Source organism: Leguminivora glycinivorella, chromosome 27, assembly GCF_023078275.1.
Source record: "Leguminivora glycinivorella isolate SPB_JAAS2020 chromosome 27, LegGlyc_1.1, whole genome shotgun sequence".
NCBI classification, from domain to species: domain Eukaryota; kingdom Metazoa; phylum Arthropoda; class Insecta; order Lepidoptera; family Tortricidae; genus Leguminivora; species Leguminivora glycinivorella.
The window spans coordinates 7,024,110-7,051,766 of NC_062997.1; the positions used below are offsets into that span (position 1 = coordinate 7,024,110).

Sequence of the window (27,657 nt, forward strand, 5' to 3'; positions counted from 1 at the left end):
TCTGTCTGTCTGTTTGTCTGTGTGTGTGTCTGTCTGTGGCATTGTAACTCCCGAACGGATGAACCGATTTAGATTAAGTTTTTTTATCTGAAATCTGAGTTAGTCGGGAGTGTTTTTAGTCATGTTTCATGCAGGAAATTGTGACGGCCATCTCGATTTGCGCTTGACCGCGTTGCCATAGCAACGGACAGTACAACACCGCCATTCATTGAAGGTTTTGCCTTATGATTTTTTTTCTCTGTGTTTTCCTCTCAAATGTGATGAAAAATATTGTGTGTAACTCAGGAGGTAAGGATTTTGTAAACTCGTGTCTATAACTCTCTCCAGCCTGTGGCTGTCGCGAGTTATTAACACTCATTGACGAAACCCCCCTTACCTCCCTTGTTGCACAATATACTATTAATTTTAGTCGATAAACTTGATAAATTAATGAAGAATACATTACGTGTACAGATCACCGTCTTTCAATAGTATTCGTAATCAAACGACTCCGACTTCAATATAACTGAGTGCCAATTATTTTCGTATCAAAGAATCAGTACTTCTAACCTTCAGTGAAAATAAACAAAGTTTATTTTTACGCCTCACAAAACGAATATATCAAAAGAGTTAATTCTCGTAATATTTCAACGCCTATCGGCATTGACCTTGCCGTCCGCCATTTTCTTTTTTGCAATTTGGCGGGAAAGCGTTTCGTTAGTGCTTGTGTTTGATATCGTTTCATAACCTTTGGAGATTTGAGAGACTGAGCTATTTATGTTTTCGGAGGAGGAAATTAGACATTATTAGTGGTTGTGAGTAAAAATAACGCTGCCAGAACGCGGATTTTTTAGGTAACAACAACAGTGGATAACCCTAATTGTGTGAAATGGGTAAAATAAAAGTGGCAAATAATAAACCGACGAATCCCTAAGATATATCTGTTTGTAAGTAAGTAATAGTTATTTGTTATACAAGGGGGCAAAGTTGTATTTTAACACACGAGAAGTAAAATACATTTGCACCCGAGTGTAACACAAAACTTTTCCCCTCACTATAGCGAGGAAACTACAACGCAAAAAATGCGTTTATCACTGCTTCCAGTAGTTCCACAGGTGGTAAATCATCTTTATTACTAGATTCACCTACTTTTATCAATTTAATTTGACCATATTCGACCACTAGTGGATAAAATGCGTTTTTACCCGCTGGTATTAAAGGACAAAACACGTGTTTCCGAGCTAGTGAGGGGAAAAAGTAAGTAAACACTTTATTGTACAGGAAAAGAATACAGCACATAATATGTCTATATGTTTGTTTGCCAAGAAGGTATTGTCAAAATATTTGTACTACTTAGTTCCTAATTCTCAAACAGCCCCAAACTAACCTACGCAGACAACGCAATCAGGTAAAATAGTGGATTTTAAACCCATTGTTCGCTCCATTTTCAGTTCACACGTCACTCCTCCGTAAAACGGTAACGATTCGTCTCGTGTGCACCAGACTTGTTCATATTTTTATTTGTAAATGTTTACACCATTTGATGTACAACACAGACAGTCAGGCACCGACAAATCAAATCTTCTAACTGACACGAAAGACTCAGTTGTTACTTTAATTTTTGACCCCCTACGCAAAAACGACGGGGTGTTATAAGTTTGATGTGTCTGTCTGTCCGTTTGTCTGTCTACGTGTGTGTCTGTCTGTGGCATCATAGCTCCCGAACGAATGAAACGATTGAGATTTCGTTTTTTTTTTGTCTGAAAGCTGAGTTAGTCGGGAGTGTTTTTAACCATGTTTCATGAAAATCGGGCGACTATGTCGGGGGTTTTTTTTAATTTTAATTTTGTGGTTAATTTATTCACCTTTAGCAGCTAGATCAAGCGTGGTTAGCAAAAACCAGCAAAGTACGCTAGCTTAAAACAAGTGAACAAAATACCTATTTGCTCACAGAGTAAAAAAAACTACATTTAAGTGACCTATACTTTCAGAGCCTAATAATATAAGTTCGATATACATATTTGAATTCTAGATTCTCTCTCGACGTAAAGGAACATCGTTAAAGAAAGAGATAAACTATCTGTAACTTAACCACAAAATTAAAAATTTGTAAAGACCCCCGAGCGCGACATAGTGAACCGATTTTCATGAAACATGGCTAAGAACACTCAGCTTTCAAACAAAAAAAACTAAATCTAAATCGGTTCATCCGTTCGGGAGCTACGCCACACACAGACACACACACAGACAGACAGACAGACAGACAGACACGTCAAACATATAACACCCCGTCGTTTTTGCGTCGGGGGTTAAAAAACCTAGGGGCCCATAACGCTTGAAACTTTATCACTTATCTAATTACGTGGATATAAAGTATCCGTCACATTCTGGCAAATATGTCAATGTGAGAGTTGCAATGTCTTACTTATCACGTTAAGTAATAAAATTGGAAGCATATAGACCAGCCGGCGTATTATGCTTCCAAGTTTATCACTTATCCACATGGATAAAGCATCCGTCACGCTTTGGCAAGCATGTCAGTGTGAGAGTGACAGATGTCTTATCCACGTGGATAAGTGATAAAATTGGAAGCATGATACGCCGGCTGCACGGGAAGCATGGTCGCGCGATAGACGATAAAATATCAGGCCGTCCCTATCGCACTATTAGTAAGTGCTATAGGGACGGCCAGATGTTTTATCATTTATCGCGCGACCATGCTTCCCGTGCTGCTGCTCACCCTTGAAGTCCGCACAACGCTGATCTAAAAATAAAGCATTTAACACTTTGTTTAGAGCGCTTCGCTGATAAACAACGGCCAACCTCTACTATGCTCGAATCGATGGATAAAGTGACTTAAAAGGCTACAATTGGAAGGTTTTTTAATACTTCTATGGACGTGGGTATATCTAGATTCTAGAGGGCTGTGTAGAGGGGAGGGTAGAGAACCAAATTGGTCACTGTAACTGCAGTCCGATAAGAATTTATAGAAATCGAAAGTGGCAACACGGGGATGTGGTAAGAAAAAACGGGACGACACTGCGTAACTTCTGCGATGGTTCAGACTCTCCCTTGGCTATCCGCCACAAATTCTTTAAATGTATGAAAAAGATGAAATATTTTTTTTGCGAATTTAACTAAAAGTGATATACAAGGTGGTTCCTGATAATGAACCTAGCTACGTGCATAGCTGGGCATTAACTCGTTAATCCGTTAATCGTTAATTAACGAAGTTAACATTTCGATTAACGGATTAACTTTTAAGTTAACTTGAAAAAATGTTAACGGACTCGTTAACTTCCGTTAAATTTCTCCGAGTCCGTTAATCGTTAATCTAGTAGGGCACAGGCGCCATCTGCGCTGCGAAAAACACGTTCTGAACAATCTGAACGCTACTATAAAAGCCCGAAGTACGGCAAATCCTATGATTTGCCAGTAAATTCTAGGTTTTACCGATGTCGATTGCTAAAAGTCCGAAATATTACCTAAAAAAGTATTCTTCACGTGGATTTTCTTTTACTAACTTTGATTCGGTGAATCCTAAGCTTTACCATGGCGACTGTTGTAGTGATAGGGCAGCAAATTCGAGCCCTATTTACGACCACATTCGCTTCCCTAGCCGCCCAAAGTGCCACAACAGTCCCGTCACCGCCAGCATCTCTCCTGACACAGCTCTTGGCAGTAGCTCAGGCGATCACTGCCTTCCACGTGCAGCCTAGATAGGAATTAATTAATTCCGTTCAATAGGCTAGCTGTACTTCGGCCTTTTACAGAAATATAATACGTTATAGTGGATACTGATGCAACTAAATATTTAAAGAAAAGTTCATTTTCTTTCACGTGGATTAACGATTAACTTTAACTTACGTTAAATTTGTCGAAATGTATCGCTTTAACGATTAACGAAGTTAACTTTTTTAGTAACGGATTAGCGATTAACGAAGTTAACTATTTGATTAACGGTGCCCAGCTATGGCTACGTGTCGAATTTAACGGAAAACAAAAAAAAACACGGTGTGCAATACTTAAAGCAGATGCGACAAAAAAGCTTCTGGGTGGTTTCTACATAGACCTCATCTTTTGGACGGAGATCTCACAACTCATATGTATATTTTACTAGTACCAATAATCAAGGAAGGTTTACGAATTATTATTATGTCCCAGTTTTGGAATTCCCGGTATCAAGAGTAGGTAATCAATCCGTCAGTTTGGCCATAAAAATGCCAGGAACTCGTACAAATTCCTCTGGACTGGAGTAAACATTGGCGGACTATAAAAACATTAGGTATAAGCCTACGCAAAATTTCAAACTTACGGCCGATTCCCGCAATCTCTATTTCACATCACCATTTCGAAAAGGGGCCTGTTCTTCCCTGCTAGAAGGAGGCAAAGTGGCACTTCTCCTCGCAGAGAGAAGTGATACTTTCCTGTCCTAGTTACGACACTGTTTTGTACTTTTGTACAGTCAACTACAAAGAGATGTAAGTATCCATTTTTTTACCTTAATACCAATAAGGTGAAAAAATGGATACATCTCTTTGTAGTTTACTGTACCCTTGCAAGCAAAATAATCTAATATAGAACCATGGGCTTATCTTAGTGATTCGGGCAGTTGAATCTTGAGGGTGGCGAGACTTGCGAGGGTCTCAAGTCACAAAGGTTTAGCAATTCTTTTTATTTGAAATTAAATTTTAATACATGAAAATATCCTGATATTAGGTTAAGTCAATTGATGGATATCAGACGCATGCATAGCAAATAGCCACGTATCGTAGCACATCTCGGTGGAAAGGCACCCTTTATATGTATGTTCGCATTTACATATGTTGGCTATCTTGAATAAAATTCGTGAATATTTATATCAGACTTGAGCTATTCTTGTCTTTAACGTCACAAAGGGGAGTTGTCCAAAATGTCCAACTCACCGAAACGCCGCGTCTTTGTTGAAATATATTTCGCTGTTTTGCGTTCGTGATATCTGAATACTCTTTTAGGAATCTTGGGACGTCCCCAGAGGAACCGCTGAAACTAACGACTATTTATTTCAACGTATCCATTAATAAATGTCTACATAGACGAGAATTTCCCTTAAAAATGTGATTATAATACTTCTGAGAACGTTAAGAAAGTAATTTTGTATCTGGCAATATTTTCTTGACTAGGCATCAGTCATCAGTTTCATGAATGGGCAGGCGACTGACATGACAAAATCGGTAACAAGATGGCAATATTTTCTCTTTACGGATTCCATTGATGTAGCTGATAATATACAAGGCAAAAGGTGTCTGGTTGGTTGACTGAAGAGCTGGCGACTTCCTCGCACAACGTATCAGCATTGCGATACAGCGAGGAAATGTCGCTAGTATCCTTGGTACAATGCCTTAAGGGCCTATTTTAGACATTAGCTAGCTTTTAAGTTTAGTCTTAGTTTCTTATATAATTAATTATGTAAATATGTTCATGTAAATAAAGTTATGATATGATTAAAAGGCAAAAGACATTTCTTAATAGACACATGGAATTCATCTACTCGTATTATAGGTATGTCGAATATTTCACTATGTTTGTTTCACTAGTTTTGATACTGATAAGCGTAAATTTTGCGTGTACAATCGCCATCAAATATATCGGCGCGGGCAAAGTGCTCACAAATATCTAAACACGCCTGTATTCTCGGCGTTAGAGCGTGTTCAGATGTTTTTGAACGTCCCGGTCGCACCGATGTATCTGATAGCGACAGTAGACTCCAAATTTGCTCAAGATTTATTTGACACCAGGTACAGAAGATAAATAGCACAACGTGGATCATATTCATTAGTTTTAATAGTTATTTGTTATACAAGGGGGCAAAGTTGTATTTTAACGCCGAGTGTGGAATTGAAAAACGATCAAGTGAAAGGATTCTATAGTTGAACCACGAGCGAAGCGAGTGGTTCAAAAATAGAATCCTGAACTTGCGAGTTTTTTAACACACGAGAAGTAAAATACATTTGCACCCGAGTGTAACACAAAACTTTTCCCCTCACTGTAGCGAGGAAACTACAACGCAAAAAATGTGTTTATCACTGCTTCCAGTAGTTCCTCAGGTGGTAAATCATCTTTATTACTAGATTCACCTACTTTTATCAATTTTAAAGCAGTTAATTTGACTTTATTCAAGGTCAAATTATTTTACCCACTAGTGGATAAAACGCGTTTTTACCCGCTGGTATTAAAGGACAAAACACGTGTTTCCGAGCTAGTGAGGGGAAAAGATTATTTAATTTAATAATCCAGTATAAATATGATCTTAGATTAAGAATACGTTACGTCTTCTGAGATCAAGAAACACTAGTGTAAGGCAATTAGGAGTGGCAGCTGTAATTGATAGTGGACTGTACTACGCACGTAAACTATCTGCCAAGACACGTGCGTAAAGCAACGCAAAATGTCTTAAACTCTGACGTCTCCAAATCAACAGAGAAATGGGTGAGATGATGGGGAATGAACTTTGTGGACTTAAAAATGTCAAAGTTTAATGCAGGGCTTGGCAGGGTTTTGATATACCTAATTTAGTTATAAACCCTTTTTTTTAAACCTCGACGCAAAAACGACGACGTGTCTGTCTGTCTGTTTGTCTGTCTGATGTGTGTGTGTCTGACAGACTGTCTGTCTGTGGCACCGTAGCTCCCGAACGGGTGAACCGATTTCGAATTAGTTTTTTTTGTTTGAAAGCTGATGATGATTCTAATGACTAAAATAGGCCCTTGAGGGCATACCAAGGATACTGGCGACATTTCCTCGCTGTATCGCAATGCTGATACGTTGTACGAGGAAGTCGCCAGCTCTTCGGAAATGTTATTTGATATTTGCCAGTTGCTTTTCGGTGAAGGAAAACATCGTGAGGAAACCGGGCTAATTCCAATAAGACCTAGTTACCCTTTGGGTTGGAAGGTCAGATCAGATGGCAGTCGCTTTCGTAATATTAGTGCCTACGCCAAATCTTGGGATTAGTTGTCAAAGCGGACCCCAGGTTCCCATCAGCCGCGGCAAATGCCGGGATAACGCAAGGAGGATGATGACTTACAGCAAGCGCGGATCCAGCTTCGTGCCCAGGGGGGAGGAGGGGGGGGGTCACGTGGTAAAGGCCCGCGGCCCAAGGGGGGTCACGTGGTCTATTTGTATGGCCAACTTAGGCACCAGGGGGGGGTCATGACCCCCATGACCCCCCTGGATCCGCGCATGACTTACAGAGAGAACACATCCACGTAGCGCATCTCTAGTGGAAAGGTACCCTTACTGTACCGTTGCTGGTCCACATAAAATTATATAAATACACAGAGAGTTGTCCCGTGTGGTGACGGGTTAAGAATTTCACCATCCCCTTTCTTCCCGTGGGTGTCGTAGAAGTCGACTGTGAGATATGCGTTAAACTGTGGCGTAGGCGAGCGGCTGGCAACCTGTCACTACAATGTCACAATTTGGATTTCTGTCAACCCCCTTTTGCCAAGAGTGGCACTGAAACTTAGTAGTTCATGTGCTTTGCCTACCCCTTTATGGGATACAGGCGTGATTATATATGTATATGTATGTATGTAGAGAGTTGAATCAGCTCTACGTATATGCAATGCAATAGGAAATAAAACCTCTTTGACATATAAAACCTCCAAGAATACGTTCAAAACTGAGAATTTCGCCAAATTACCGCGTCCGTTTCCACTTTAATTGAATACAGGTGTTTTGAAGATGCAAATATATTGGAGCGGCTCCAAACCGCTGTTGCCGAGTCGAGTGCATGGAATATGTGAGCCAAGTTCTGGAGAAATTAAAAGAAACAGATGAATCATGCATAATTAATTTAATTATAAGACATTCCGACAATTTAAACGTTAGTTACTCATTGTCATGATTTTATTTCCATCCATAGTTTTTAACCCCCGACCACAGAATATATAATAGTACAAGTACAGAAGGCTCACTCCTTTGATGTTCACAAAACGCCGCCATTCTAAATTCTTACCTATATTAACAAACGGACCGCACGCGTGCAGACGACATTGAATTCTATTGCGCCGCGCGAAGGTCGTCGCCACTGAATGGGCCGCGAACTCGCGGCCGCCGGCATGTACTCGTAGCGCGGCGAAAGGATCCCGGAGTGAGCCGCCCCTGCCCCGACGCAAAAATGACGGGGTGTTGCAAGTTTGACGTATTTGTCTGTCTGTTTGTCTGTCTGTCTGTCTGTGTGTGTGTCTGTCTGTGGCATCGTAGCTCCCGAAGAGGTGAACCGATTTAGATTTAGTTTTTTCTCGTCTGAAAACTGAGTTAGTCGGGAATGTTCTTAAGCCCTGTTTCATGAAAATCTGTCTACTATGTCGTGGTCGGAGGATTTTTCAAAATTGTAATTTTGTGGTTAGGTCATACATACATACAATCACGCCTGTTCTTTCTCATAAAGGGATAGGCAGAGCACATGAAATGAAACTGCTAATTTTTAGTGCCACTCTTGGCAAATAAGGGGTAGCAAAAAAACCTAAATTGTGACATTGCAGTGACAGGAGACTCTCGCCTACACCGGGATATCCCATATCCCATAGTCGAATTCTATGACACCCACGGGAAGTAAGGGGGAGCTGAAATGCTCATAGTATAGACGCGTCACCACACGGGTCCATACTATACCATACTATAGTTTTATTTGATAAGTACTTAACTCTACTGAATTATTTTACAATATTTTTTGGGTTACGCACGGCGACAAATTTCAGCACATTGCGGGGAAAGTGCCGCATAATTATTGTAAATCTTAGCTGGTCCAGCAAATGAGAATAAAAAGCTCAGATCACAATGTCTGTATTTCCCAACTCAAATGACATTGTTCCTTGTAGTTATTCCCATAGGTTGTCTTTTTTGTACGTCAGAGAGGGTATGGTAAAGCATGACGAGCTTTCGTTGGACCAAAAGCGTCTCCGTAGAGCTGCTGGATCACCCCAGGAGTCAAGGCACATCTGTGATCGATGCGGCAGTAAATGCCGACCCACCATTGGCTTCTACAGCCATCACAACCGATGTAGGCTGTAGACTGCCTACTCAGAATATCTACTTCTTACTTAGTCGCTGCAAGTGCTGCAACTATCATCTGGAAAGATGCTGTGGCCAATGGTGACGTCGCAAACTAACTTAACATTTATGTTTGTTATTCACTAAATGAGATGGGTAGTCCATCTCGCGCCGACATGCCTAATTTCGCGGCACACATGTGAGCTGCTAACCATGTGCAGACATAACAAACAGTTTGGCTTGTGTACATTGTCTTTTTTGTTATTATAAATAAAAACAAAAAAAAATGTTAACTACTTGGCTTGTTTTTCTACACAAATCATTTTGGAGAAATGCTATACATATCCAATACATTTGTTTATCAAATCTCATCTCTACCAACACAATATTAGAGTAGCTTTATGACTACAACTATTCACTATTCAGAATAATAAATAGACGGCTGTCAGAACTATTACAATAATAAGTGGCTCAGTAGTTGTTCTGAACAGTCATTTAGATATCGTTATGTGCTGGTGGCTACTTGGATAGTTATTTTGATTTGTTTCTGTTATGGTTCCGGGTATCATTTGACCTATGAGCAGTAGTTATTGAATCATCCTGTAAGTGGGTATTAAGGTACAGTCGAGTTTTTAATTATGTGAACATTTCTTCACCTTAGCCCAACTCACTGCAATAAGGTGAAAAAATTTACACATACTCATGAACTCGACAGTAGTATGTTTAATCATGCATACCCAATAATAAATAGTTAGGCTATGGGAAGGCAAAGCAAACAGTCATTTTTCCCCTCACTAGCTCGGAAACACGTGTTTTGTCCTTTAATACCAGCGGGTAAAAACGCATTTTATCCACTAGTGGGTAAAGTAATTTGACCTTGAATAAAGTCAAATTAACTGCTTTAAAATTGATAAAAGTAGGTGAATTTAGAAATAAAGATGATTTACCACCTGTGGAACTACTGGAAGCAGTGATAAACGCATTTTTTGCGTTGTAGTTTCCTCGCTATAGTGAGGGGAAAAGTTTTGTGTTACACTCGGGTGCAAATGTATTTTACTTCTCGTGTGTTAAAAAACTCGCAAGTTCAGGATTCTATTCTCGAACCACTCGCTTCGCTCGTGGTTCAACTATAGAATCCTTTCACTTGCTCGTTTTTCAATTCCACACTCGGCGTTAAAATACAACTTTGCCCCCTTGTATAACAAATAACTATTATTACGCCGTGGCGCCACTGGCCTGCTGTATCTGTCAAATCACATAGCCCCAATTTATACGTAGTTTTGTAACTTTAACAATTTATACGAGCCAGACTACATTTCTGCGTTTCAATTTCGTTTCGCGTCGCAGAAATGCCATTCGGCTACGGGGCCAGAAAAACGTCGTACGATACACGTGCGAAAAGGAAATTTGTAACTCGTGTCTATTGAAAATACTCCTCGATCGTGTTTTAATTTATCGCCACTCGTTTCGAACTTCCTTTTTTCCGCACTTGCATCGTAATGTATACCTACTATTCCCTCTCCTTAGCGAAGTGGACGTGGTCAGGAGAGCTTTTGATACTGAGGGATCCCATATTCCATGCATATGACCATATCGTACACAGATCAAATTTTTAACTTGATTCAAATTAGAGGCCGCGCGATTTCTTAGTTCCAGTTTTATAAAGTCTACTGTGTAGCAAGGAGGTGCAGCACCCGTAGGCAGCAATGCCTTGGGAGAAGTTTCCAAAATTGCGACTATTAGTGAGTGGCAAATATATGCATCTCTTTGAAGGTTTGGAATTCTCCTTTGATATGAACTTTATACTTAATCTAAATCAAGAAGCCGATTTGAATAATAACCTTTTGAGGCAGGCATCTTCTGGGCGAGCTCACTCCATCGTAGGCCACGTCTTTGCCTTTGGCTAGTTTGTGGCCAAGAGTAAGCCCATTTATAAAAAAAAACAGCGTGGCGTAATCCATACCTAATGTTATAAATGGGAAAGTGTGTGTGTCTGTTTGTTTGTCCGTCTTTCACGGCAAAACGGAGCGGCGAATAGACGTGATTTTTTAAGTCGAGATAGTTGAAGGGATGGAGAGTGACATAGACTACTTTAGACTACATTTTGTCTCTTTCTAACCCCCCACTTTCCTAAAATGGGGGTGGAAGTTTGTATAGAGCATTCCGCAATTTTAGAATTTAACACGAGCGAAGCCCCGGGCAAAAGCTAGTCAAGTTATAAAATTCACTCATTCTCCTACATTATAGTAATCCACAAAAATCTAAATGATCAAACTATCTGAAGCCAAAACATTGGTGTCCATAAATTGTCTAACGGATCAAACATGACATTCATTTGTCAGACGATCGCTATAAAGTTTATTTTTAAAAGAGTCGGTGCGTTCAACTCGCGAAGGCTGAAATGTGAGGCCTAGGTCGCGGGATCTCTTCCAAACAATGATATCATGTAATGGGTTTATGCACGTGGATTATTAAGAAGCATCGAGCAATAACTAAGGAAAGAAGAAGGTACAAAATAATTTTTAAGAAAAAAAAAACTGTCGCCTTTCGGGTTCTGGTGAAAGCTACTTGCGAATGTTGGATTATGTAGAAATGTGTAAGTATTTTTTAAAACTGCTTTTAATGTTTTAATTATTAGATGGCAACACAAATGAATATAACGTTAAGGTTTGAGGAGTTTCCTCAATTCCTCATGAATCCGATTAAGTATATTATAAGATTTATAAGAAATCGAAGCTTGACAAACTTTGACTTGAAAACTCAATGTGCTTAACAAACATAACTAAATAAATGTCACTGTTCTGAACTTAAATGCATGCTTTTCTTACAAAAATACCAAAGTCACTATGAGTGTGCCGTTCAGATTTGAGGAGTTCGGTTCTGACTATCATCAGCAGTTCCACTGCAACAAATGTCACTGTTCTGGACGTAAGTGCATGCTGTTCTTATAAAAATACCAAAGTCACTATAAGCGTGCCGTTCAGATTTGAGGAGTTCGGTTCTGACCATCATCAGCAGTTCCACTGTACCAAATGTCACTGTTCTAGACGTAAGCGCATGCTGTTCTTATAAAAATACCAAAGTCACTATAAGCGTGCCGTTCAAATTTGAGGAGTTCGGTTCTGACCATCATCAGCAATTCCACTGCACCAAATGTCACTGTTCTGGACGAAAGTGCATGCTGTTCTCATAAAAATACCAAAGTCACTATAAGCGTGCCGTTCAGATTTGAAGAGTTCCGTTCTGGCCATCATCAGCAGTTCCACTGCACCAAATGTCACTGTTCCGTACCTAAATGCATGCTGTTCCTTTAAAAACACAAAAATCACCATATGTATGCCTTTCAGATTCGAAGAGTTCCCTCGATTTCTCCAGGATCCCATCATCAGAACTGGGTTCTGAGAAAAATGGGACCAATCTGTATGCATATACATTCAATCAAAAAATATTCAAAATCGGTCCAGTAACGACGGAGATATTGAGGAACAAACATAAAAAAAAAAACATACAGACGACTTGATAACCGTCCTACTTGAGAGATATGAGGCGACGGTTAAAAAGTATGATAAATAAAGGAATAATGTACCTTATGTTATGTAATGTACCTATTGCCCCAGTAAAAACACAGTTAACCGGGTCCGTTTGCATGACTTGTTCTTTGTATGGCAACTATGCTAATACCTACCAATCCCACTAAGATACCTATGTAGTATACCTACCTATTGCTGCAAATTTCTGCCACCCGGCAGCGGGCCGATTTTTGAGTCTCACGCGTTCGAATTCAGAAAATTGTCACTGAAAATAATAGGAAAGTCACCGTTTTGAACCGGTATTCTAGTGACAAAATCCGATTATGCGAGATTCAAAAATCACCCTCTGTTTTGGGGGATATTACTTTATTTTAATGCCATTTTGGCTACAAAAACCTAAAAATCGCAACCGATATCGATAAGGTTACCTCCACATTTAATTGATGACCAATTACCTGACCGAGCCACTCTCTCGATCTCGTCCACTAATTACTTACCTCGTCGGCTTGGCACCGACTCAACACATAATTGACAGATCATTAAAATCAGGGATAATCTTGATACATGTTTTAAAAGCGAATTTATACATGTTTTGTTAACTTGAACTCTTGAGTTCAACGCGTAGACAAGTCGCCAGTCGTTCACGGTACCGTCAACCGGGGTGACTTTAGAATGGGGATGGAGTTAACGATTAGCTACTTGACTATGCGTTCAGATAATCTACTCACATGATGTGGATTTTCATATTGCTTCGACTTAAAATTAATCAAAACTCGGCAACCTTTAAATCAAGAGTGAACAGGCATCTTCTGGGCGAGCTCACTCCATCGTAGGCCACGTCAATGCCTTTGGCTAGTCTGTGGTCAAGAGTAAGCCCATTTATAATTTAAAAAAAACATACATTTAAATACTCCGCTATGTAGCCACAGCTACTCAAGCAATTCAGAGGTGTGTACTGACCTATATTTGAAGACGAAATATCACTTCGTAATACGCAAAAACAATAATAATATGGCTTTAATATTGTCTTCGGTTACCGCGATAGTTACTCATGAAATAAAACTATGGAAACGGATTAAATCGCGTATAATGAATTTATAATACCTCCCGACGTTTCGAACTCTTTACAGCGTTCGTTGGTCAACGGGTGACTGAGGAAAAATTACAATGTGCAAAAGCTACCCACATACAAGAAATATTAACGAACCATGACCACAAATAATAATATGGCTTTGATAAGTTTTGAGAAAGACTATCAATACAATAATACTTAATATTAATGTTTTGCTACGCTGCTTCCCCAATTGCTCCCAAATTGCTATAAAAGAATCCATATCCTAGTTATTATGATTAAAAACTTTTTTCTTGGTTTCTTCAATGTTTAAAAATTAACATCTACTTACTATTTCACCGCTATACAACACAGAAGTAAAGACTACCAGTACCTACCTAGACTGCTCGTCTGCAAAAATCAAACAAAACGTGTTATGTTATTTGAAAGCTCAAACGTTTTGGAAAGCATGTCAGGAAATACCTCGTTTATTTATAATGCTGCACACATATTATAGACTAAACAATCGTTGCTTTGGAAACTTATTTGAAGCGTAGCCGTAAAATAACTTTAATTTAAACAAAGTTTGGCGCCGGAATTGTCGGGCATGTATGACAGTTCGTAAGTTCAAGTAGACATAAAACTTACAAACCAACTCTATGGCCATTTTTTTTCTCCTAACACCATCTAGTGTCGAATAGTATAAGTAAAACTTTTTTTTATTATGATTTGGATTCTTGGATTTATTAGCCAATGTAAAACTTTTACAAATGCATAGATTATTATTATTTTTGTTTCTCCTAATCACGCCATCTAGTGATGAGTAGTAGAACTAAAACTTTTTTTTTACAAAATATTATCAATTTTTTTTTCATCATCGATCAAAGTACGAACAGACGGCTTAAATTCTGGAAAAGGCACGGAACTAACATTCTCCATGTGAACCAAATCTTTTATCACCATTTCGCTCTGAAATGACATTGTGCCAGAGTATTAAACTTTTTTTGTATCTTGAAATGAAACAGAGATGGCGTTACCAACCTTGCGTAATACTGATAATCGGACATCGTAGCTTTTCCAGCAATTTCAGTTCATGGTAGAAATAACGGATTTCATACATGTGTTTTTAGGTAGATCATCAATTAAGTTTCATTTTACTGTTATGAATCCTAATTAACTATTCCAATTGGCTTTGGACATATAATATTCCTATAATCAACCCCTTTTTGCCAAGAGTGGCACTGAAACTTTAGTAGTTCATGTGCTCTGCCTACCCCTTTATGGGATGCAGGCGTGATTGTATGTGTGTGTGTGTGTGTGTATATATTCCTATAATGCGACAATGCTGCACCAAAATTGCTGCAAAAGTTACGATGTTTTAATTTAAGTGGGTTTGAGTGATCTCGAACAAAACGTGTCATTAACACGTCGATCTGGGGCACTGATATCTAGGCCGCGTATTCTGGTAAAACAGGTGACTCCCACGTCGCTCGGTTTTCATCCGCGTTTCAAAATCTACGATCTGACAAGGTCCTGCGACAAGGTGTGTTCGAGTGAAATAGAACCAGTAAGTTACAACTAATTTTAAATTTTGATAAAACTCCCGACATAGTGGACCGGTTTTTATCGAACATGGCTAAGAACAGCTTTATTTGACGTTCATATGCGCATTGTAATATGCCTACTTGAAAAATAAATATTTCATTTTCATTTTCAACACTCCCGACTAATTCAGCTTTCAAAAAAATTGAAATCGGTTCATCCGTTCGGGAGCTACGACGCCACAGACAGACACGTCAAACAACACGCGGTCGTTTTGGTGTCGGAGGTTAAAAAGGGTCATTTTCATAACTATACTTTTGCTTACAGACGTATGGCTCTCTATTATGATAAGGGGCTCTCATAGACACCTTTACCATCAGCAGCAAAAGTGCATGGAGAAATTATGAATGAATTCATTGATAAATTCACCATACATTTTTTTCCCCTCACTAGCTCGGAAACACGTGTTTTGTCCTTTAATACCAGCCGGTAAAAACGCATTTTATCCACTAGTGGGTAAAGTAATTTGACCTTGAATAAAGTCAAATTAACAGCTTTAAAATTGATAAAAGCAGGTGAATCTAGTAATAAAGATAATTTACCACCTGTGGAACTACTGGAAGCAGTGATAAACGCATTTTTTGCGTTGTAGTTTCCTCGCTATAGTGAGGGGAAAAGTTTTGTGTTACACTCGGGTGCAAATGTATTTTACTTCTCGTGTGTTAAAAAACTCGCAAGTTCAGGATTCTATTCTCGAACCACTCGCTTCGCTCGTGGTTCAACTATAGAATCCTTTCACTTGCTCGTTTTTCAATTCGACACTCGGCGTTAAAATACAACTTTGCCCCCTTGTATAACAAATAACTATTATTTAGGCAACAAAAGTCATAAAAACAACGTGGTAATACATGATCTTGAGTGCTCCAACTAAGACCCCTTACTCCTTAGAGCGCTCATCAATTTCACGAAACGGCCATCGATAGATGGCGTTGGCGCTCGGTACGCAAGCACCGGCAACTCAACGCGCGTTTCAACGCAGACACGAATAATCTTGATAGTTTTGAATTAAATTGCTAATAACATAATTTTCAATTTTATATGGGGACTCTTTATTTAATTTCATATTTATGGTATGGTAGTAGTAAATAAGGTATATGAATGTAGTAAAAGTATAGTATTAGTCTACATGTACATATATAAATTCAGGTTTCCTAATTGATTGATTCAACAACCAACACCGCTGAGCCGAAACTACGAAAGCTAGAAAGTCGAAATTTGTATAGATTGCATTAACAAAATTTCGAAGAGATAAGAATCGATTATGAAAATTTACACCCCTAGTAGAGGGAAAAAGGGGGTGAAAGTTTGTAGCGGGATCAATTTGTTTTTTTTTTTATTAGGAAAATTTTAGTTAGGAACTTGAAATTAGAGAATAGTTTAATAGTGATTTCTGTTTTTTAGGGTTCCGTAGTCAACTAGGAACTCTTATAGTTTCGCCATGTCTGTCTGTCCATCCGTCCGTCCGTCCGTCCGTCCGTCCGTCCGTCCGTCCGCGGATAATCTCAGTAACCGTAAGCACTAGAAAGCTGAAATTTAGTAACAATATGTATATCAATCACGTCAACAAAGTGCAAAAATGAAAAATGGAAAAAAATGTTTTATTAGTGTAAAGTGGGGGCTGATTTTTTTTTCATTCCAACCCCAACGTGTGATATATTTTTAGATAGGTATTTAAAAATGAATAAGGGTTTACTAAGATCGTTTTTTGATAATATTAATATTTTCGGAAATTATCACAGTTATAGTGACTTTCATATTTTTATAAGAACAGCATGCACTTACGTCCAGAACAGTGACATTTGGTGGTGTCCTGCCGTTTCGCCGAAAAACGTTTCGTCAAATTTCATTATTTAGTTATGTTTGTTAAGCATAATTATTGAGTTTTCAAGTCAAAGTTTGTCAAGCTTCGATTTCTTATAATCGGATTCATGAGGAATTGAGAAACTCCTCAAACCTTAGCGTTATACGTATATTGATTTGTGTTGCCATCAAATAATTAAAGCATTAAAAGCAGTTTTAAAAAATACCTACACATTTCTACATAATCCAACATTCGCAAGTAGCTTTCACCACAACCCGAAAGGCGGCGGTTTTTTTTTCTTAAAAAATATTAAACGTTTTTTTATGGGATAGGAGGCAAACGAGCAGATAGGCTGCCTGATGGTAAGCGATCACTGCCGCCCATGGACACCAGAAGCACCAGGTGCGTTGCCGGCCTTTAAGATGGATGTACGCTCTTTTCTTGAAGGTTTGATGGTCGCATTGGTCCGGAAATACCGCTGGCGACAATTCATTCCACAGTTTAACTGTGCATGACGTGACCAAATTTGCAAAACGTTGCATCTTAGAAACATTTTAAAGGGTGAAAATCAAAATATGTACACCGTGTCCAATAAGTTTGAATACAGCACAAATAGCCAATAAAACAAAATGAACAAATAGTTACTACATTATTATTATATTTTATGAATGGCACTCTTATTTACTACATTCACAACAAATGTTTTGGAATAACTCCAGCATTAACTTGTTTACCAGCCTCAAACGCTTCTCAAACGGATCACACGCGGCACGCACCGTTTTCTTCACATTTCATCCCAAATACTCTCAATAATCTTTTTGAAATGATCTAGGTTTATGATTTTATAAAAATTTAGTCTTCAAAGCATGTATGACCATACAAAGTAGTCTAATACGCCTAAACCTGGAGGCCTGGGTGGCCACTCATGTTTCGGATAAAAAACTGCCAAATTAGTCTGAAACTACGCTAGAATACCATTTGCCGAATGTGCTGGAGGTGCGTCTTGTTGGGACACATGATACTCATTCCCAAGCATCCTTTTTAACTTTAAGGCATTTTTTTCTCCAAAACCTTGGTTTTAAAGAAAAAAACGTTGATTTTAACGCTTTTATCTGTAAGTACTGAAGATAGTTTACCTCGCTTACATACTGCATCCCACACCTGGGCCGATGGTGAGCTCTGGAACCTAGGCACATTTTTCTAGTTGCCCGGATCGTTATCTATCCTCGGTACCCATAATAGTTTATTTTGGACACGTGGCGTCTGTTTTATCACATACAGATTCTGCTTATAAAAAATAACTCGTCACCTGCGTGCCGAGCAAGTATTTTGTTGGCACTTTACCTCTTTGTTTTTCTTAGACACTTCGGAAATTTCATGAACTTAGTGCTTGTATTTTATTAAAAGGAATATACTCTTCAGTTTAAATAAGAATTTGATGGCCTGTGATCCCTATATCTTTAGAACTGAGGTAAAATGTGAGTATTCGGACTTATTGGACACGGTGTACATGTTCGTTCTAAAAGTAGCTGATCAAGCATCGTCGGTTTGGAAAGCCTGCGGTAAAATTTTTGCTCATTACTATACATATTCGATTTAAAGGGTTTTGAGATTTAGGAAATAAAACAACGCTTCATTAGATTTAATTTAATAGCATTATGTAATTATAATCTCAATGTAAGTGCAAGCAGTCTTATTTACAATAAACTTAAAAGCGGAAACAAATATATGCAGAAAGAAAAAAAAGAAGCTGTCAATACTGAATCCCCTAGGGTGGCTTATGAATAGCACAGAAAAGTATTAAAATAAAATAAAAACCGGCCAAAAGCGTGTCGGGCCACGCTCAGTGTAGGGTTCCGTAGTTTTCCGTATTTTTCTCAAAAACTAACCTATAAAGTTCAAAACAAATTTTCAAAGAAAGTCTTTGTAAAGTTCTACTTTTGTGATTTTTTTCATATCTTTAAACATATGGTTCAAAAGTTATAGCGATTATTTCCGAAAATATGGAAATTATCAAAAATCGATCTTAGTAAAACCTAATTCATTTTTAAATACCTATCTAACAATATATCACACGTTGGGGTTGAAATGAAAAAAAATATCTGCCCCCTCTTTACATGTAGGGGTACCCTAATAAAACATTTATTATTATTAACGACCTTCCACATATTTATAATGAGCCCAAACATGATGGGGAGAATAGCAGTTCTGTTGACCACCTTCTGACTCCATCATGAGAACTTGGACCTCGTCTAGTTCGATGGTGCTCGTCAGCCCAAATCTGATGAGCCCGAACATGATGGGATTATGATGAGGAGAATAGCAGTTCTGTTGGCCACCTCCTGACTCCATCATGAGACCCTGGACCTAATCTAGTTCGATGGTGCTCGTCAGCCCAAATCTAATGAGCCCAAACATGATGGGGTTATGATGAGGAGAATAGCAGTTCTGTTGACCACCTCCTGACTCCATCATGAGACCTTGGACCTCATCTAGTTCGATGGTGCTCGTCAGCCCAAATCTAATGAGCCCGAACATGATGGGGTTATGATGAGGAGAATAGCAGTTCTGTTGGCCACCTCCTGACCCCGTCATAAGACCTTGGACCTCATCTAGTTCGGTGGTGCTCGTCAGCCCAAATCTAATGAGCCCAAACATGATGGGGTTATGATGAGGAGAATAGCAGTTCTGTTGACCACCTCCTGACTCCATCATGAGACCCTGGACCTCATCTAGTTCGATGGTGCTCGTCAGCCCAAATCTAATGAGCCCAAACATGATGGGGTTATGATGAGGAGAATAGCAGTTCTGTTGACCACCTCCTGACTCCATCATGAGACCTTGGACCTCATCTAGTTCGATGGTGCTCGTCAGCCCAAATCTAATGAGCCCGAACATGATGGGATTATGATGAGGAGAATAGCAGTTCTGTTGGCCACCTCCTGACCCCGTCATGAGACCTTGGACCTCATCTAGTTCGATGGTGCTCGTCAGCCCAAATCTAATGAGCCCAAACATGATGGGGTTATGATGAGGAGAATAGCAGTTCTGTTGACCACCTCCTGACTCCATCATGAGACCTTGGACCTCATCTAGATCGATGGTGCTCATCAGCCCAAATCTAATGAGCCCAAACATGGTGGAGTTATGATAAGTAGAATAGCAGTTCTGTTGAACATCTCCTGCCTGACTCCATCATCATGAGAACCAGAACCTCATCCTGGTCCCAAAATATAATAATAATTCAAACTCTCAACAAACTTCACGTATAACTTAAAATCCAAAATCATATGAAAAGCATGTCGAATGCTAAAATTGCATAAGGTGTAAAAAGGATCAAGATTTGTTTAGTCGCAGTTTACGGCACTTCTCGGAACTATCGAGCTGCTTACGAAAGCTAGGTGCGCCGGACGATCAAACGCAGGTCCATTGTCTTCGAGCGCTCGGCGCAGACTGAGCGGGCTCGCGTTAGCACAGTGTCTTTTATTCGAATTTTAGGTGTTTTAAAAACATATCTATCGACAGAAAGGTATGTCTTATATGTATGATTTTTTTCTTATAGGTCAATAAGAAGTTCTAGTTTAGGATAATATTATTTAAGAGTTACAAAAAATGCAGGAATCGCAGGAAAAATACATAATGTAAACCTCTTTTTATCGAAAAAATGGGGAGGATACGGAAGGTTATTTATCCACCATTTCAAGTAAATTTTAAAATGTCAAAGTATTAGCTAACTCGTACAGGATATAACAAATAGGATTGTGATCATTTATTACCCCAAATAACATTTTTAACAGCACAATCACGATTCTAAACGAGCTATCCCACTATGAAAATTGAAAACGTCTTCCGAAAAAACTGATTTTTCGGAAGTATAAAAAGACATATTTTAAAGTAGTACCAATTGACTTTCTAGCTTAAGATATGTACTTTTAGGAACATTATCATTTTTTTAATAATCATTTATAGTTTCTTTATAATTTTGAATGAAAAAGGTTCTATTTTGCAAAAAACGCTCGTCTTTAGGAATAAGGCCTCTTAAACATATTATATTCTTATATCTAAAATATAAGCTACTTTAGGAGCGGTAAGTATGACACATTGTTAATGTTATGCTAGATTTTCGCAACATACCACACATAGTATTGTTTACACGTGTGGGTAACAACCGTAGTCTTAGCAACGAAATTGTTAAAAAGTTTCTTCTTTGATGATGTTGTTATCCTGCTATCCTTCTCATATGACTCTCGGACGAGATTTTCTTTGCTCACTTTTTTTTTTTAAATGGGTACTTGGGAATTTAGGGTTGAGACTCTATCATATCCTAAACGAGGTCTTGACGCCGGGATGTTGCTCACGATTCATGGCTTGTCTACTAAAAAGGCTTCAAATGTTGATTGAAAGAATATCAGACGTACGCCGACTTATTTTACATCAGTGACGTGACGTCAGTGGCGTCAATCTTCGCGCGTTCTGACAAAGTTTACGATGACACGCCGCGCACGAGAGGCGTGGCGTTAAGACGGTTAATAGCTCCAGTGTAGTGAGCACTGTGAGCACGTACTTTGACACACCCACTTTGTCAGTAGTAAAAGGCGTTAAATTTAAATATTATTGAAAGTGGGTGTGCTGGAGTATAGATTTTGAAGAACGAAATGCAGGTCTCTTCCGTGACCAAGATTAAGTGACAGTGTATTCTTGTTAAACACATAATTAGTAAATATTCGTATGTTTAGGAATTTATAGCTCAATTTATAGGTTAAACAAGTTAATTACTCATCGATGGAATGAGACGTCATTACTTTGGGGCAATCTATGTTAATCAAAATCTAGAACATGCACTGATTGATATTACATTAGAATTGTTTCTTCAGCGTAGGAAAAGTAAATGTAATATGTAAATGGTAATGTTTGGACTGACTCCACGAGACAGGCCTAGCCTAGTGTGGTGGTCAAAGGTAAAATCTTTTGTAACACTTTTTGGCAAATAAACTATTTTTATTTTTATTATTTATTTATTATTTATATTAACATGTTATTTATTTGCGGATTAGCAAAGGAATGTTCTAGATTTTGATTAAGTTAATAACTGGAAAAAGGCGCGATTTTCAAGTCTTCCATGGGACGATGAACATTCACGCCTACGTTTTTTAAACTTCCCGCTTTTTTTAACTGACGTAAACTGCTTGACAAACTATATTAATCACGATTTTTATTGTTTCAGGTACAAACAGGCAGAAACCAACTAGAATCCAAACGCGTGTGATCGTTTAAAAGTAAATGGCACGGGTGTATGTTATGTGAAGTTGTGTGCGCGTGCGAGCGAGACAGCGACGGTGGCTGAAGAGGGACGGAAGATGTCGCTAGTCGCGCCTCGGCGGGTCCAGTTGGACTGGGCTCCTTCTATTATACCTTGGTAAGAGTTTTAAACAGGTGTCCATGGGCGACTGTGATCGCTTACAGGATGTTGGTCTGCTCGTTGCGTCCTATATTGACAAATCGGTTGGCAGTTAATGTTAATACAGATGCAGCTTGCCAAAAAAAGAGTAGAAATTGAACTATTGCTACAAGTTTGGCGTGTCTGTCTGTCAGTCTGTCTGTCTGTTTGTCTGTCTGTGTGTGTGTCTGTCTGTGGCATAGTAGCTCCCGAACGGATGAACCGGTTTAGATTTAGTTTTTTTTTTTGTCTGAAAGCTGTGTTAGTCGGGAGTGTTCTTAGCCATGTTTCATGAAAATCGGTCTACTATGTCGCGGTCGGGGGCTTTTTCAAAATTTTGATTTTGTGGTTAGGTTATTGTCATAGCATTGACACTTAACTGCACGGGAAGCATGGTCGCGCGATAGACAATAAAATAGCAGGCCGTCCCTATCGCACTATTTGTAAGTGCGATAGGGACGGCCTGATATTTTATCGTCTATCGCGCGACCATACTTCCCGTGCTGGTCTCGTTAAAAAGTGAAATCTGACGTGCTAAACGAATTGCATAGGCAGTGGCGCCCCTTTTATAACCCCCAACGCAAAAACGACGGGGTGTTATAAGTTTGAAGTGTCTGTCTGTCTGTGGAATCGTAGCCATCGTAGTTACGGTACAATTCCGTAACTCTCGTTCTCTAAAGTTGTTTTGATACGAGCATAAAAATAAATCGGAAACGGATTTCATTGTGTAAAACGAATTTGTTTACATGTTTATTTTTACAACTGCTTGAAATTACAAAATTAAAAAAGCTCTACTCGCCAACAGATGTCGCTACTTTCTATGAAAAGTAAGTTTGTTATTAACCCTTTAAATTGCGGACGGCTCAAAGTCGATTTTAAATTTAAACTTTGATTCATTGGGATGCAACAAAATACCAGTAACTAAAATGTGATGTATGGAATAATATGGCACAAAGAGCATTGAATCACTATACGTTTTGTGTGGCATGCAGAAGTTACGTCCGTTTCTATTTTAAACCATTTTTCGACTAAACCAGTTTGAATAATGTTTATCGCTAAACATAAACTATAGGAATACTACAGGATCTCCAAATACCCCTAAATTCCCATATTAACCTTGCTCAGCACTCAGCACTCTCAGCAGTATGCGACCTTTATAATTATTGCTGGTGCACTGTGGAAGTCAATGACCTAGGCAGATAAGAGCTATTTAGGCAATATAAAAGTAGTAACTCATTTTATAGGTAATACACGAATTTTTGGTAAGCGGTTACCTTAGCCTGTGGATGTTGCAACTTGAAATGTACGTGAAACAAAACACAATCAATACTTATTTGTCAACAATCATGATCGTAAATGGAAAAACAGAAAATAAAGTTAGTTTTTTTTAATTTTACGACTATTAATTATATGCAAAGCAAGGATCCCTGCCTACATTACAATACGAAAATTTGTATTCTGAACCGCAAGCTATGTCGCACAAAGTCGCTTTGCTACCTACGTATTCATTCGCCTGAAAATCACTAAAACGATAAACATTTGATCACGAAAGCTAAAGGGCAGATAAAAGTAACGATTACGATTTTCCCTCATTTAAATTCCCAAACATAAATAACCCTTAATGTAACCGCGTACTCGTAATGTCAAAAGGAACCCTAATTTATACCAAGGAGTTCGTCGACCTTATTGCTGCGGCCCACGGCTAACTTCAATGCGGCAAAAATTAAAAAAAAGTCGCCGTCAGCTGAGCGAACGCGGCTCTATTCACTCGGGACAGAACTGTCATGGCATCGCGATCGATGGCTAGCCCGTGCCTAGGAAAAGTCGGGGAAATTGCAAATATGCCGCGCTAAATGTCACGGAACGTTATAAACGCTATGCGACATCATTAGCGGTAGCACTGCGCTTGTTTTAGTGCTGTAGTTTAGCTTGTTCAGTGGCTTTTCAGTGTTTTTTCAGGGATTCTAATTTTATTCTCGTCTAACGAGAACCTAGTTGCACTTTTTCTGGGTGAGTTTTCAACTTATTTATACACTTAGCAACCTCGAAAACTGGTTTTACTCATACTGTAAGTATTGAAAACTGTGTATTTGTAATCATATTTAAATTAATATAGTTCATATTCCTTCAAAATCGATTTGTGGGTGGGCTAGGAGATTTCATAGCTATCCCGCTCGACTATAATCCGACCGCGGCAAAGATGACGTAACGATGCGGCGTTTCGAACAATAAAGCGCAGTTTAAATCAGCCGGCTAACTGTTTCTGTCCCACTTTTCTTTGCCGATAATTTTAGTTTTTAATTACTATAAATTATTATATTTCTGAATAGATTAATATATGCGGTTGCTACTATTATTGTTACTATATTTATACGCTTTATTTAATTTATATTTTGAGTTAAAACTTTGCAAAACGTCAGTTTTTCATTAAATCAATAATTACTTTCTTTATTAAGACTTACGAAATAAGTTAAAAAAAAAGTTCGATGTTTTTCTCTAACCATAGATTAGAAAGATCTAAGCATTTTTATTTAAAAGGTGTTTTATTGTAGGTACTAGCACTTCTAGGTACTTAAAAGGTCAAAAGAAGGTTTCAGAGTAGGTACATTGGGTTTTTCTTGGTAAATGCCAGAGGAATAATCTGTTAAAGGTCACATCAAGTTATTCTCGTATCCTGATTGAATTAGCAATGGAGACAAATTTAATCTGATTGAGACAGTTACTTTGCCAAAAAGATTCTTATTAGAATGGATAAAGCATCTCAGTTCATCAACAAGATTAAATAAATAAATATTATAGGACATTCTCACATAGATTGTCGGAACCCACGGTAAGCTCAAGAAGGCTTGTGTTGCAGGTACTCAGACTACAATATATATAATATACTAATACTAATATACATAGAAAACATCCATGACTCAGGAACAAATATCTGTGCTGATCACACAAATAAATGCCCTTACCGGGATTCGAACCTGGAACCGCGGCGTAGCAGGCAGGGCCACTGCACGCTAGGTCAGACCGGTCTCCACCACAATACTATATTATTGGTGTGAGCCAGGGTTCGAACCCCTGACTTCCGGAGCGAAAGTCACACACCCTTACCGCTAGGCTACCAGCTCTTCTCAGATTAATTTCTCAGTAAGATTTTCTCATTGTAGCTATTTATTTATATACAAAGAAAAATTTGGCTTGTATTTTGTTTTAATGTAAACAAACATTTCATTATGTCAATAATTGATTTATTATCACAATATTGATAAAAAGGGCAAAATGTTAGGAGATAAGAGACATATATTACTTATACCAAAGAGGATCGAGTATTATAGAGAGTTACTGTGTACGTAATATGTGTAATCACAGTGCACAGACTGCCATCTCTCAACACAAGCTTAAAACTTTTGAACCTCAGTTTTGATAATTTGGCCCATATTCTTAGCTTGGTGGTTCTTGGTGGTTCCCCGAAGGTGTAACACAATCTTGGCCACCGTACCTTTTTCTCTATGGCTTTGAGGTACGTTTTTTTCTTAGACCTTATCCGTCTATACGGAGTTACATATGTCTTTGCTTATACATTCCCAAAGAACGTATGAATTTGTGATTACTAATATTTATTACTAGCTTTTGCCCGCGGCCTCGCTCGCGTTAAATTCGATGCGGAATACTCCATACAAACTTCCACCCCCCATTTTAGAGAAGTTGGGGGTTAGAAAGAGATAATAACCACAAAATTACCCCGACATAGTAGATCGATTTTCATGAAGCATGACTGAGAACACTCCCGACTAACTCAGGTTTCAAACAAAAAAAAGCTAAATCTAAACCGGTTCATCCGTTCGGGATCGGGAGCTACGATGCCACAGACAGACACACACACACACACACAGACAGACAGACATACAGATACGTTAAACTTATAACACCCCATCCTTTTTGCGTCGGGTGTTAAGTAGCCTTATGTCACTGTCCAATATTTTCACCTCTTCATCCACTCAAAAAATCACGTCAATTCGTCGCTCCGTTTTGCCGTGAAAAACGGACAAACAGACACACTTTCCCATTTATAATATTATTATGGTTCAAAGACATATGTAACTCCGTATAGACGGATAAAGTCTAAGAAAAAAAACGTACCTCAAAGCCCTAGAGAAAAAGGTACGGTGGCCTAGATGTCGTTACACCTTTGGGGAACGCTCGGCTAGATGGCGCTAATATTAATATTTGACATTTTAACACATATCAAACTGAGGTTCAAACGTTTTAAGCTTGTGTTGAGAGATGGCAGTCTGTGCACTGTGTTTGCACATTTTACTTTGACAGTAACTCTCTATAATACTCGATTCTCTTTGGTATGGATGTTAGATAAATGTTATAGGAGTTAGTCAAGCGTATTAAAAGGTTAGTCAGTTATCTGATACTAAGTGTGCGTAATTGGTATGTTGATAATATGTATATATAATTCAGGCCTCGGATTATTTTTCGCATGGTAAGATGAAAGAAAACTATGGAGTCGATATTAAAACTAAACTTTAATTCATATTCATACTCATACTCACTAATTTTCTTAGTCCCGTAATACTTTTGTCCCTTGTGCAGGTTGACAGATCGAAAATGTTAATCGAAAATTAATCTTACTGAATGTAATTAAAATTATTTATGTGGTGTGATTTGGAAAGCCTTTTGCTTGGTAAAGGGTTACATTTACCCTGTAACTATATCAAATTAGTTACTATTTTGTTTGGTTCAGACTACTTTGTTGCGGTAAACGTAATGCTAAGTACTAGTAACACATTTCTCATGATCGTATTTTAGAACTTTGTAAGGTTCTATCCAGTATAAAATTGCAGAAACTTGCGGATCAGACATAATTGTTTACGTAATTATTGCACGCACCGATCGCAATAAATAATAATTAAGTGACACATCGCGTCGTGAATGATTGACATGACATTGACATGCAAATGATTTTTGATAAATCAGCTAGTACTTAGCATTACGTTTACCGCAACAAAGTAGTCTGAACCAAACAAAATAGTAACTAATTTGATATAGTTACAGGGTAAATGTAACCCTTTACCAAGCAAAAGGCTTTCCAAATCACACCACATAAATAATTTTAATTACATTCAGTAAGATTAATTTTCGATTAACATTTTCGATCTGTCAACCTGCACAAGGGACAAAAGTATTACGGGACTAAGAAAATTAGTGAGTATGAGTA

The 27,657-nt window shown here is 38.5% G+C and overlaps 1 protein-coding gene across 1 annotated transcript in view; it reads left to right on the top strand.

Annotated features, from left to right (window-relative positions):
* Positions 1-27,657, top strand: part of LOC125240221 (tau-tubulin kinase homolog Asator) — a gene marked incomplete at its 3' end in the record, with an annotated part of 105,764 nt that overhangs the window by 21,341 nt on the left and 56,766 nt on the right. The window contains exon 2 of the mRNA XM_048148045.1: positions 22,224-22,415. Coding sequence (XP_048004002.1) covers positions 22,357-22,415 — 59 coding nt within the window. The remainder of the gene's footprint in view (positions 1-22,223; positions 22,416-27,657) is intronic.